Source organism: Simochromis diagramma, unplaced genomic scaffold (assembly GCF_900408965.1).
Source record: "Simochromis diagramma unplaced genomic scaffold, fSimDia1.1 OVJJ01000602.1, whole genome shotgun sequence".
NCBI classification, from domain to species: domain Eukaryota; kingdom Metazoa; phylum Chordata; class Actinopteri; order Cichliformes; family Cichlidae; genus Simochromis; species Simochromis diagramma.
Window position 1 is genome coordinate 9,198,394 of NW_024387040.1, and position 12,904 is coordinate 9,211,297.

At 39.6% G+C, this 12,904-nt stretch overlaps 1 protein-coding gene across 1 annotated transcript in view; it reads right to left on the reverse strand.

The window, feature by feature from the left end:
• The window catches only part of asap1b (ArfGAP with SH3 domain, ankyrin repeat and PH domain 1b), an 80,958-nt gene that overhangs the window by 2,470 nt on the left and 65,584 nt on the right, over window positions 1–12,904 (reverse strand). The window contains 7 exon segments of the mRNA XM_040044236.1: window positions 1,080–1,589; window positions 1,591–1,640; window positions 1,728–1,792; window positions 1,893–1,971; window positions 3,737–3,898; window positions 6,951–7,179; window positions 11,112–11,219. Of these exon segments, the coding sequence (XP_039900170.1) occupies window positions 1,080–1,589; window positions 1,591–1,640; window positions 1,728–1,792; window positions 1,893–1,971; window positions 3,737–3,898; window positions 6,951–7,179; window positions 11,112–11,219 (1,203 nt within the window).

Here is a 12,904-nt window from a genome sequence, read left to right on the forward strand (position 1 = left end):
ATTGGGATGGTGTCTCTGGAATATGACGAGTAGTAGTGAGGCGTGTTAATTAACTAGCCTGCATGATTTACTCCATTTATTAATAATAATGGAGATGTACTTAAATTTAGTATAACACAATGTGTCCAGACACATTTAACACAATAAAACAGATATTTTTTTAAGAGTAACCATGTTTTTGTTATAAGACTGAAATGTCCCCCGAGCATCTGGTGAGATCTGAACAAACCTTTGAAGACAGGAACAGTTTACAAAGACATGTTGCATAGGTGTCAAGTGGTGCTTCTTTTATATCCGATAGTCATGTACTGGCATAGTGCATACTTGTAAAGTGCAATCCAGCTGATTTAGTGGAAAATACACCACAGCTGTACATTTTATCTCATGTTCATGCAAACTCTAATAGTTATCTTTGCATATGTAAATGCAGGCGTTGTAAATTAAGTCCATGCCATATCTGGCACATTGTATCAAACGCCTACACGCCTAACCTCAAATATGCTGTTTATCAACAAGTTTCGCACCAAAAAAGAGGAAGTGACAGAGCAAATGTATATTCTGGGGTTTTACCAACAGATAAAAAGATCTGTAGGAGTGTTTTCATGAGTTTATTAAATAAAAGCAGCTTCACTCAGAGGCAGAGTCAATGAGAGTCTCCACTGGGAACGAATTCAACCCATTTATACTCTAAAACTACAAATTATCTCAGACACAGAGGACAAAACATCCAGGATCTTAAGGTAGGTTTGTAACTTTTGTACTTTTCAATTTGAAAAAAAAGACATAAGGTCCAGTCTGGATTATACGGTGACAAAAACAATGGCAAGTTTACCTGATATACTGTGAAGTGGCAGGCATTTAGGAATGCAGGAGTTTGTAGTGTGTTAATGTTAACATTGTTTGTTAACATTGTTTGCATTAAGAAAGTCTATGCTGGAGGGACTTTTGCAATGATTAACATCTATATATGCGATAGCTGAAATATTATATAAGATATACAAAGACGTAAAAATGTGTATGTTTACACTGTTATTTCTTTTTTAAAAAGGAACCCTTAGAAATAATATGCGAGTCAATACCGTTGTGATCTTCCTTGGGAGGGGCACAGGTGTCTCTTGGGTGCCTGCAGGGGTCCCGTTGGTGTCTTCAGCAGACTGTTGAGATGGGGTCCCTATATTTGCCTGCTGATTAGGTGACGGCGAGTCTTGAGGCTGTGGGTGCGGTTGAGGTTGTGGTTGAGGATGAGTTTGAGGCGGAGGTGGAGGCTGTATTTGAGGCCTTGGCGTTGGCTCTCCGTGGAGCGGTCTGGGAGCAGACTCGACTGACCCAGGTTTTGGGGGGATGTCTGCAAGATGAGGCTTGGGAGGGAGGTCTTTGAGCTGGGGTTTAGGTGGTAGGTCACCCAGCTGAGGTTTGGGAGGGAGGTCGGAGAGCTGCGGCTTCGGAGGAAGGTCTCCAGGTTTAGGGGGGAGTTCCGACACCTGCGGTTTTGGGGGAAGGTCTCCTGGCTGAGGCCTCTCCACCAGAGGAACCTTCTGCGGGGTTTCAGCTGGCGGCGGAGACTTCTGGAAGACCTCTGGAGGAAGGCTAGGCTTTATCCACAGACGGATGGTGTATGGTGTCAATCTTACGCAATGCCACTGGAGAGGTAACCGCATAGTGGCTCATTAATACCTTTTTAATTCAACTCCTTGCACTAAAAACACAAAATATCCAAACGTCTGTACCTTTCTGAGGTAGTTTGGGAAGAACCCTTGGACCAAGTGTAGACTTTGTGTTGCTTGAAGTAGAGCTAGAAAAAAAAAAGTGAAATAACTATATTTGAAAAAAACAAAAACAAAACTATTTCACAAAGAAGAGGCTTCAACATCCACACAGTTTCTGTCTGATACCTTTGCTGTTGAGGAATGCCTTCAAACTTGTTGGAAACAGGAGACATCTTAGTCACCGGAGGAGGGGTGGAGTCGCTTCCTAAAAATTAACATCGATGATGGCAATACGAGATTATTTAACACCATATTGGAGCGCTGGCCAAGAGATTAATTTAATATAAATATGGAAATAAATCAACATGCTGTGATGGTTAAAAACAACAAAAAAAACAATGAGGGAGGCGTCATCTGGCTGAGCTTTCCATGAGCCCCTCGTTATTTGGAAACAGGGGTTGTTGTGCAACTAAATACCATCTTTTTATTAGTGGTTGGGTTTAGAGTGTGCGTGTGTGAGAGACATGGGAACGTAGCCCCAATAACAGTAAAAATTTCCCTAAAGATATGACCACATGTAAAATGTGATTGTTTTTTAAATCAAATCCACAGTTGTATAAGCATATTTGTCTCAATATGCACTTTAAAGCTATTCTGAATGGTGATTTGAGGATTTATTTCACAAAGTTGTGAATTAGATGGTTCATAATGCAACCATATGGAAGTTCTCTGTATATATTTAAACATACAGACTGTAGATAAAGGAACAGATTTTTGGTACCATTTGTAGTCAATTTGTAGTCCAAATGCTGTTGGCCAATCAGGATCTAGCGATCTTTGGTTGAACATATTTGCTGGAATACAATTTCAGAATCATCGATTAAACTCTACCAAAATCTGTCTTTTGTTAGCTTTTTAAAATTTAGCTGCTACTGTAAACAACAGCTCGACCCGGGTAACATCTGGCTAAACCAGAAAACTGAAAAACTTCCCGCCAGAGGCTAAAGACACGATTATACTTTGATGTGGACTCGAACAGCTGGAGACATCGAGTCTAAACAGTCTAAGTGGTTGAAGCATCGTTGCTACGCTGTAATGCTAAGTTTTTGTGGATTAATGCTTTCAGCGACAAAACATTTGGTTCTCCCATCTCCCCCAGCCTGTTGGGGCAGATGGCCTCTCTGAGGCTGTTTCTGCTGGAGGTTTCTTCCTGTTAAAAGGGAGTTTTTCCTCCCCACTGTCGCCAAGTGTTTGCTTAAAGGGGGTCATCGGATTATGGAGTTGTTGGGGTCTTTGCTATAATATTTATACTATAAAGAGCCTTGACGTCACTGCTGTTGTGATTTAGAGCTATAAAATAAAACTTACTTGAATTATTTTATTTCTGTTATTTTCATGTTTTACTGGTTTTTACTTTCCTTTTTAAAAAGAACAAAAACAAACAAACAAGTGTTTTATATTCTATTGGTGTCTTTTAAATTGAAAGCACTATGTTGTTTTTTTAAAAGTGCTTACTAAATAAAGTTGGATTGGACTGGACATCCAGTAGATATTAACTACAAATTACTTGACAAATGCAGCTCTACACAAATGTATAGGATGTGTAGAGGGACTGTTTATGACTCTTCAGACTGCATAAGAGACAAAAATGGAAGAAACAGTTTGTGGAACTTAATAAACAAAAGTCAAAATACTAAAAAAAATCAGCTAAAATAAAAAAAAAATCTAAACTATGTCCACTTATTAGCTTTAAAAACACATTTTAAGGTGGTAATTATTCAATGGAGTCTACCTCCGGTGGGATACATGACCTATGAATCTCTGGGTAAGAGCGTATGAACTTAAAACGCTCTGGAAAAACCTAGAAGTGGACGCAGAGTTAACATTCGGTTTTTCCCTCTCCTAAGTGAAATTAACTTAAAAAATGAACAAAACTTCTCTGGAGAATCGTGATCTTCTATCTTCAGACTGGAACCACACGCCTGAGTGAAACCAGCCCTACTGTTACAGAACGTGTGCTTGCATCTCACCCCCGGTTATGCCCCCTTTACTGTGTGGACTGTGAGAGAGTGGGCTGGGTGGGTCGGACAGGGTGCGTTTGTGTCCAGGAGGGGGGGGCGGCGGTCTCTTCTTGGACAGGGTGGAGCTGCCTCCTGGTGTGAGTGAAGAGGGAGGGCCGGATGGGGGAGGAGCTGGAGGAGCGATACATAAGACACATGAGGTGATGAAGCCCACCAAAAAGATAAACAAATAAAAAAAATAACAGGTAAAGGAGATAAAGGAGAGGATAATGAGGAGGAGACAAGTTAATGCAAGTAAAACAATATTGTTTGAACATATAAATACACACAGGAGTGTCTGGACGGGGACTTTTATTTTTTAAATACGCCTGCCTTTATCTACTGGGACTCCAAAGCAGTCACTGGTCACCAGTACAGAGAAGAGTAGGGTGAAAGCAGCTAATAGAGAGCTCAGCCAGAGAGGAATCAGCTGTGGTTAGGAGTTTACAGCCCATGGATGGTGGGAAAATAGAATTTAAAAAAAATCACATAGGCAATAAATAATTAAAAGCTTGCCTATGTGGTGCCGTTATTCACTTAAATAAATGCCACCACCCCGTAAAAGTGAGCTGTAAAAGGAAGAAACAACTGAGGGACAACTGTATGTGGGGCACACAGCCGAGTAAGGAGGGAGAACATAAAACCAGGATATTCACTGATGTATGGTCGAGTGCCAGCCAGTGTGGCGTAGTGCGAATGAGAGCCAAGGAATGCCAAGTGTGGAGCTGAAAGAATAGAGAAACAAAAAAGAGAAAGAAAACAGAGCGAGATGAGGAGTGTGGGAGAGAATCTACAGTATGTCAGTCTTATAAAAGAGCTGCTCCCACACGCTGTAAAATAACAAGATGAAATCTTATCAGTGGCAAGCAAAGCAAAAAAAAGAAGAAAAAAAAAAAAGAAGAGGAGAAACGGTGTGAAGCCGCCCCCCGGGGAGCCAGCTCTTCAGCACCCACTGAGAGAGAGGGAGAAAGAGAGAGCGCCGCCAATGAAGGGTTAGCGTGATATTCTCAATGCATCTATGATGTTTTCCCTCTTAATCTTATTTTTGCATAAAATGACTTGTTTCCAGTGCCGTTTTGGTTATTTACGGGTAGCTGAACCTGTGAGAAATATTAATGCTCATTCTTCAGGGACATTTAGGAGGACAGGAACTAAAAAGATCAAAGCACAGTTCACATGAGAAGATGTCTCTGACACAGCCGCAGGCGTTGTCCCTTAAGCATCATAAACACTGGACCGACTGACCAATCATATTGTGACGATCAAGGATAAAAACACTACAACGTGGCTGAAGCGATAAAGGCTAATTATAGATAAGGTTATGCTGGACTTTCACCCGTGACACTGGGATTTGTGACCAACAGGAAACCAAAAGTAAATGTGGAATTATTAATCTTCTGTTCGTTAGACATAATGGACAAAGTTCAGCCGGGTTTAAGCAAAGATTATGGTTTCAAAAACAACATTTCACCATGCGCAGGAACTTTTCTCAGGCGTAAAGCTCTGACATTACAAAAGCACGACCGGTCAGTTCTGATTATGATGTTTTGGGGACAACACTGACAGAAATATCAGATCGCAGAGGGGAAGAGGAAGAGAGGAAGATACTTGGTACCTACGAGCATTTGTCATTGCTTTTCCAAAGATAAAAATGTGAGAAAAAAAATGCTAAAATTAATATGAATGGAAAAATTGTGTTTGTATAGCTTAGTACGCTCATCTGTACTCTCAAGCAAAGGGAGCAAACATACCTAATATAAAGCTGCATTAGCTATTAGCTACTATCCCCAGCTACTAAACCAATAACAAGCACTGCTTGAACTTCTGTGATATGCTCATAGTTATGTATAACAGCCAAAGACTGTGGCTGCTGTACGGGAGAGAGGCGTTACATCACATCCTCTAACTGAGCTGTGTGGGTGAATGACTTTTGAGTACTTCAAAAAGTCATATTGTGAAAATGAGAGAGAACTCTAGTTTCCATCTCTGCTGTCAGAGATCAGACGTCCAAACATTTTAGGGAATTCATCCATCACTCTGTGTTAACGTGAGCTTTTTTTTTTGAGCCACCGTAGAGATATCTAAAAAAAATAAAAATAAATAAAATTAAGGTCTTAGTTCAAGTAGTTTTCCAGATGACGGGGTTTTAAAATTGCCCTTTAAAACTGATGCTAGAAGATAAAACTCCCTTTTCCTTTAATTCATTTCATTTTTAAGGAAACTAATGAGTTCAGGGGCCTGAAAATTTGCATAATTCCTGTTAAGATGTGTTGGCTGGAGAAGCAAACACAGAAGTAGATTAATACTGTAATCTACTTCTGTGTGAAATTTAGTGTCCATAGTATTAAAAAATATTCACATTTTGATTCAATGTCTCACATTTTTATGTAATAATTTCTCTCCTTTTTACACACTGGGTGCTTGTTGTGCTACTGTGGAAAGCAGGCTTAGCCAAGGGTCACCAGAAAGAGGTTAATTTGAACTGGAAACAAGTGAAATTTCACACCCCTTTGCTTTAGGAAAAATAAGATTTGAATGCTATGCGATGGATTAAATGACTGTTAAGATGGATGCTGGCAGAGTTAAGCTTATGCAGTGTTTTCAGAGAAAGCTAGTACAGGTCCACAGGGGGAGGAGTGTTATTTTTAATTCCAATATTGCAGAGACAGCACGCCCACAGTATACTCTGTGGATACTTTGCCCAGGCTAACGATTAAGTAAGTGTGTATCCTCCTTTGCCACCTTGCCCTCTGCTACAGCCGTGTTTTCCTGAACGTTTACAGTGTAAGCAATCTTAATGACACCCGCTTCCCGCCCTCTGATCTGTGTGCTGACAAATTGCATACCACTGCAGGGTGTGGAAACTGACTGACAGCACAAAGAAGGAACTTTCCATTAAAGTCATTTACAAAGCATTCCCACAAACCTTATCCTGACTGCAAATAATCAAACATTAACAGACATAATAAAGTCATTTCCACAGGCCATCTTTCCTCCACAGTTATCAGCCACAGCAGAGCATGCATACAACCTTTAGACCATTTGCATCACAGGCTGACATTTGCAAAAGGAGATATTAGCAGAATGTGACCTCCTGAATTTATTCGAGCTAGAGCCTGATAAAACTAAATGCGGTCGGAAAACCGATGCAGGCTCAAAGCCGCTCGGAGCAGCTAGGTCTGACCTTTGCCCTGGTTCCTGGGTGGCAGCGGCGGCCCGTCGGCCACCGGGGAGGAGCTGAGGTCGGTGGAGGCGCTGTACATCTGGTTAGTAAAGGCGCTGTAGGAGAGACGCTGCTGCTTGTCCCTCTGGCTGATGAAGCCCGGCAGGGAGAGCTTGTCGTGGGGTGAGAGGCTGGAGGAGTGGCAGAAGCTCTGAGGCCTCGGGGAGCGGTCCTTCTTGATGGGACTGGGCTGCAGAAGGACACATGACAGATGAGACCGAGCTGACATCAGTCACTGTAACCTGAGCATAGACACGATAAAAGATCGATGCAGCTTTCACCCAATGCAGAAATGCCCCAAACCTGCATTCTTTACAGTGGCCAGCAGGTGGAGACTCCTCTGTTTACAAGCAGACGTCTAGATTTTTGGTAAAAAGTAGGGCTGGGTATCGTCACTGATTTCTAGAATCGATTCAATTCCGATTCACAAGGTCCCGAATCGATTCGATCCATGATTCGATTTAATTCGATTCGATTTAAATCTGGGAAATTTTGACAGTCAGAAATATTATAATTCAGATCAGTACATTTACATATTTTTGTATCAATAAAAAGGAAGCTGACACACGCAAGACTTTATCACAGGTGTAAGCGTCACAGCAGATGCCTTTGTGTCAAAGTAGCTGAAGATAAAACACAGAAAAACATGAAGGTGATTTTCCTGGCCTGGGATTTTATAAAAATATTCTGCAGTACATCAAAAACGAAAGAAAACCATTAATCAACATATGAACATTACCTCTGACGTTACAGCGGTTTTATTAGAGACACGGTTAAGCGTTTTGCATTTTGAATAATTTAAAAAAGTTTAAATTTGTTCAGTATTGAACAGCAGAAATGAGGTTTTGTTTTCGGAAGAATGTAAAAGGGAAAAAAACAGCGGCTGACAGCGCTGTAAACAACGGTAGACTGGTGCGTAACAAGCAAGCGAATAATGAAGAAAGGGAAACTGTTCTTGAAGTACAGAGAGAGAGAGAGAGAGAGAGAGAGAGAGAGAGAGAGAGAGAGCTGTGCATCGTGGTGGAAGCAAAACAGTAAAAGTCAGAGTGAATTCATGACGATGTTTATGTGAAGCGTTTGGATCTTCTTTTGCTGCTGGTTCGGTCAATATTGTTTGGAGAGAGATCAAACTAACAGCTTTAGAATCAGCTCATAAAGGGCGTGAACACAAAGCGCGGACCCGCCGACAGATCAGAATCAGCGAGCTGTCGGCTTTCAGCCCCGACCGTGAGAAAGGCGACATCTAACTGATTCTGATCCGTGGGTCGCGCTGTGTGTTTAAGTCTATGTGCAGAATCCGTGTTCCTGCTCTCATTTACTGTCTTAACTGTTTGGTGGTTCTTGAAATTTTGCGAGATGTCACCAGAGATTCTGGCATTTCGGGCAAAATAAATTTATATTAAAAAAATCGATTCAGGATTTTAATGAATCGATTTTACGTTATCCAAGCCAGAATCGATTTTAATCGATGAATCGATTATAAAAACCCACCCCTAGTAAAAAGCCCCTCAGCTCGTTTCCAAACATTTCCATGATGATTTTATGAGCTCACCTGCTAGTTTCAGGTCATAATTATTAAAATATGTTTTTTGTAAACTGTAAATAATTCTAAGAATCATAAAGGAGGATTATACAGAATATACTCACTGGCTAACCACTTACCAATCACAAAATTCCTCTGTAACACTACAGAACTGATGCTGCGACAAAAAAAATTACACATTTGTGCTTTAAGATGACTAAAATATACATGCCATCAGTAATACTGAACCTCTAGTATTATTCTTGGCGATGTTCAAGGGAGCTTTTACACTTTATTTTGAAATGCTTTTAAGACAGAGATGACAAATAACTGTTGCTTTGAGAAGGTTTTTAGTCACTATGAACTACTTCAGTCACTTTTCTATGCAGGCTTGCAAACTGAAGTGTTAAAATAATGCCTCAAGTCTACAACATTTGGTATCCTTTGCAGAGCCTGACAGATGATGTTGCTCAGCCAGAACTATGAGCTGATATCAGCTTACCACCGACACAAACGTAGCTTTTATGTAGAGCATAGGGCTGTGCGATATGACCAAAATCTCATATCCCGATATAAGAATTCTATTGTCCCATAACGATATAAAATCACAAAAATGTAACATTTTCTGTAAATTCTGTGAATCTCGGGCAGCTCGTCTTGTGGGAAGTGTTTCCAGCTGGGAGTCATGTACCTGGAGTCAAGTGTTTTAACCGATGCATGAAACTATACATTTTTAGACATAAGTTGTAACGGCAGCCATTTTCTTTTTGAGTATTTATTACAAGGCGTGCTGCGGGGAAAAGCCTGTTCTAACGTTTGAGTCTAAGGTTTATTTTTTAACACCTGGCGGCTCTTTTTTACTTCTCATCCGTAAATAATCTGCTCTTTCACGTGATTCGGTTTATTTTGAAAAGTCTCAACAGGATCTTGAGCTTTATTGTGAAAGGTTTATGTGGAACATAAGCAAGCGGACACGCGACGCTGTTACCGTCGTTGTTGCTAACCACAATGCATAAAAACAGGCGCTTGTCTGTCCGTAGTGTGGTTATATTAAATATAAGAGAAAGAGAGAACTTTAAGAAATTAATATAGCCACTACAGTGACCATCAAAACCATGAAAAAATATTGCCATAAACAGTTTATTTTGCGACACCACGAAACAAACGATAGTGTAAAATGAAACGATAGATGTTTTTATATCGTCATCTGATATATATCGTTATATCGAACAGCCCTAGTAGAGCAGTTTGATGAGTATGGTTCTGGAGTAGTTTGCAGCTTACATCTAACCTGCTGTTGCTTAAAGCGTAAAAGCCTGTCGAAGAAAGCCCGACATCTGCTTGTTCTGACCTACAAATGACACAGCATCACTACACTCCGTCTCATTTCCTTAAGCTCGCCTTATTTCTCCATTTTTATAGTCTTACAAATCTTCAGTTATCTTTTTTTTTTTCTACAACATTAAACCATTTTCCTGACTCATGCCGCATTACGCCACGGTGCATTTAACCTACTCTAAAGGGAAGACGCATCTGCATCCACCGTTAACTTCAGCCTCTACATCAGGGTGTCAAACCAGATTTATTCTAATAGCGTATTTTCTAAGTAGTTTTTATTGCGTGGAAATGATTAGTTTTAGTTTTGTTTGAATGAGTTTCTGTGTTCAGCACAACAAAAACGCAGAACCTTTTCAAATCTTGTTGACATCCAGAGTCTCAAACACGTCTATCAAACCTCATCAGGCAAATTATATTACAGTTTTTTAACAAAAATAACAAATAATAAAAATTTTATTTTCCCGGTTTCACAAAACCATTTCGTTTAGCTTTTATTTTTTTCTAAAATTCTGCTTTTTATTTTTATTAAGTTAGCTAAACTGTTTTTTCCACATCTATTTGTAGTTTTTTGTTTAGTTTTAGCTAATTATATTAACCTTGTGTCAAACATAGGGCCCGGGGACCAGAACCGGGTCATTAAAGAGTCTGATCTGAACCGGTGAATGCTTTTTCAAACTACACAAAGATAAATACTAGAAACCATCAAAAAAACACAAATTTAGGTGGGTTTTCAACATAAATTAATCAGTGGACAATTTCATATTTTATTCAACAGGAAAAATGGAACATTTTCTTCGAATTAACAGAAAATTGCAGTTTTTTTATATTAGGAAAGTTTACAGATTAATTTCTTAGGCTGAACGGTACCCAGCCATGCTGATTTACTAGAATGACATATCTGTGTAATGACCTTAGGTTGGCCAAATATTGAAATCCAGAAATGTGGACATTTTCAGAACGTACTTGGACTTCTTAACCCTAAAAAAATGTTTTCTTTATAGATTATCATCAGTCTGGCTCATTTAAGGTCAAATTTATCTGCATGTGACCCACGTATGTACTAAAATGAGCTTCACAGCCGTGCTCTACATATATGAATCTATGGAGAAGTTCTTTTTTTGGTGATGTGGAGGCGACAACAACAACAATAAAGCACAAAGCCAGACAGCCAGTGGGCTGCAGAGGAAACCTGAACAGTCATATCTGACCTTCAGCCTCACTCATAACCAGATTCCTTGTTAAATTCGGCGTCGTGCTCAGACCTTATCGTCGAGGTCGTCGTCGCTCTCGTCCATCTCCTCCAGTCGGAGGCTCCACTCGTACTCCACGTGGATGTGCGGGTTGAACTTCCCCTCTGCGGCCTGCACGAGCTGACACACACAAACAAATCCGTTAACTCAAACTGCAGCTCTATACAAACAGATCATTACGGCTACGAGACAGAGAAGGTGGATCAAAACTGGCTGCTAATTAAAGCCCCCAAAAAACTATGAATGGGAAGAAGAAGCAGCGCAATAAGAAATAATTGAAATTTGTTTAAATATAAAATAAGGCACAGAAATATGAAACTGCAACACAACTGCTAAACAAATTTATCAAACCGAGGAAAAAAAACGTAGCTAAAGTAACAGTTCAACATGATTTTTTTTAGATAATAGTTTCTATTTATTTAATTTTTATTTATTTTTCAGTCTTTCATTTATTTTTTACAAATAACTGGAATTAAAATTATCTTCTTTATTGAGGCACCAGACCTGAAATTCTACCATAACACAGAAAATCTGTTTGCTTGTAAATTCCTGCTACATGATTGGGAGCAACTAAAACTGGCACAAAGATATATCTTAGGCCCCTGCAGGTTCTCATGATGTCATCATTTTGCCTAGCAACCACCTAGCAACAGGCAAAAATGACCCATTTGTAATGTTTAAGCACCTGAAACACCTCATAAAAGCATCGCATCAGATTAATTTCACAACAAAACATTTTATTTAGAGAAAAATATAATTTTTCATATCTGCAAACTGTGACATTTACACTATCAATACTCAACCTATGAAGTGAAGTTCACTGTATTTACAAGTTTAATGTCAACTCAACAGCTGACTATAAAATGCGCTGTGAAGGTGTGGAGATGAGATTTCAAATCAGCTTTTTTCCAGGATGTTACAGACTTGTGAAAATGTGGAAGCACATTTGTAAAGAAAGCTAACGTACGAAATCCCTTTCTACTGCATGGGTGCATATTCAGACAAAGTGTTGCATGCCAGTTTGTCATTATATACTTCATATGGCGGTGGGCAGTGTCTGGATGATAAGTGGTTGTGGTCCCTTAATCATACGAAGAGGTAAATACACTTTGTTGTGTATGATCAAACAGCGAGTCCAATATTTATCTTTATTCATATAAACAAGATAACTCCATACTTTTTTTTTTACTTTTCTCAGTGTGATTAAAAATATCAGCTTACCAAATCCACAAATAGACCAAATAACACTGCAGCATGGGCACGCACTAGTAAAATACACACATGCTGCACACTATCTGGCTCTAAATTAATGATTTGATGTCAGTACAGAGGATGATTTCCCCTTTTATACTGTCTACCTGTCGGGAAAGGTGCGGGTGAAATAGACTGAAGTCCCCTCGGCTTACCACTAATTACATCTGAGGACATAAGGACTTATGTGTGACACAAAGTGCAATAACTTCGATCGTCTATATGTGCTCGAGCTAATAGCCAATAATCTTAATCACAGATATAATTCAAGTACAAATCTAGTTAATATGTAAATAAAATGTTGTTATAGGCACATTTTCCTGTAACAATAAAAAGATTTGTCCAACTGTGTTTATTTTTCAGAGATTCCAAACAGCATTTAAAGTGTTTTTCTGTCTTCTTTGCTCATATGACTGTTAATAACAAACATATATCAACCATTACTTCCACTCTGCTGCTGCTACCGCCCGCGGCTGGAGAGACCTCTGACTGCCATCTAGTGTTCTCACTAAACTGCCCGGTAACTGATGAACACCCTTTATGTGGCTGTGTGT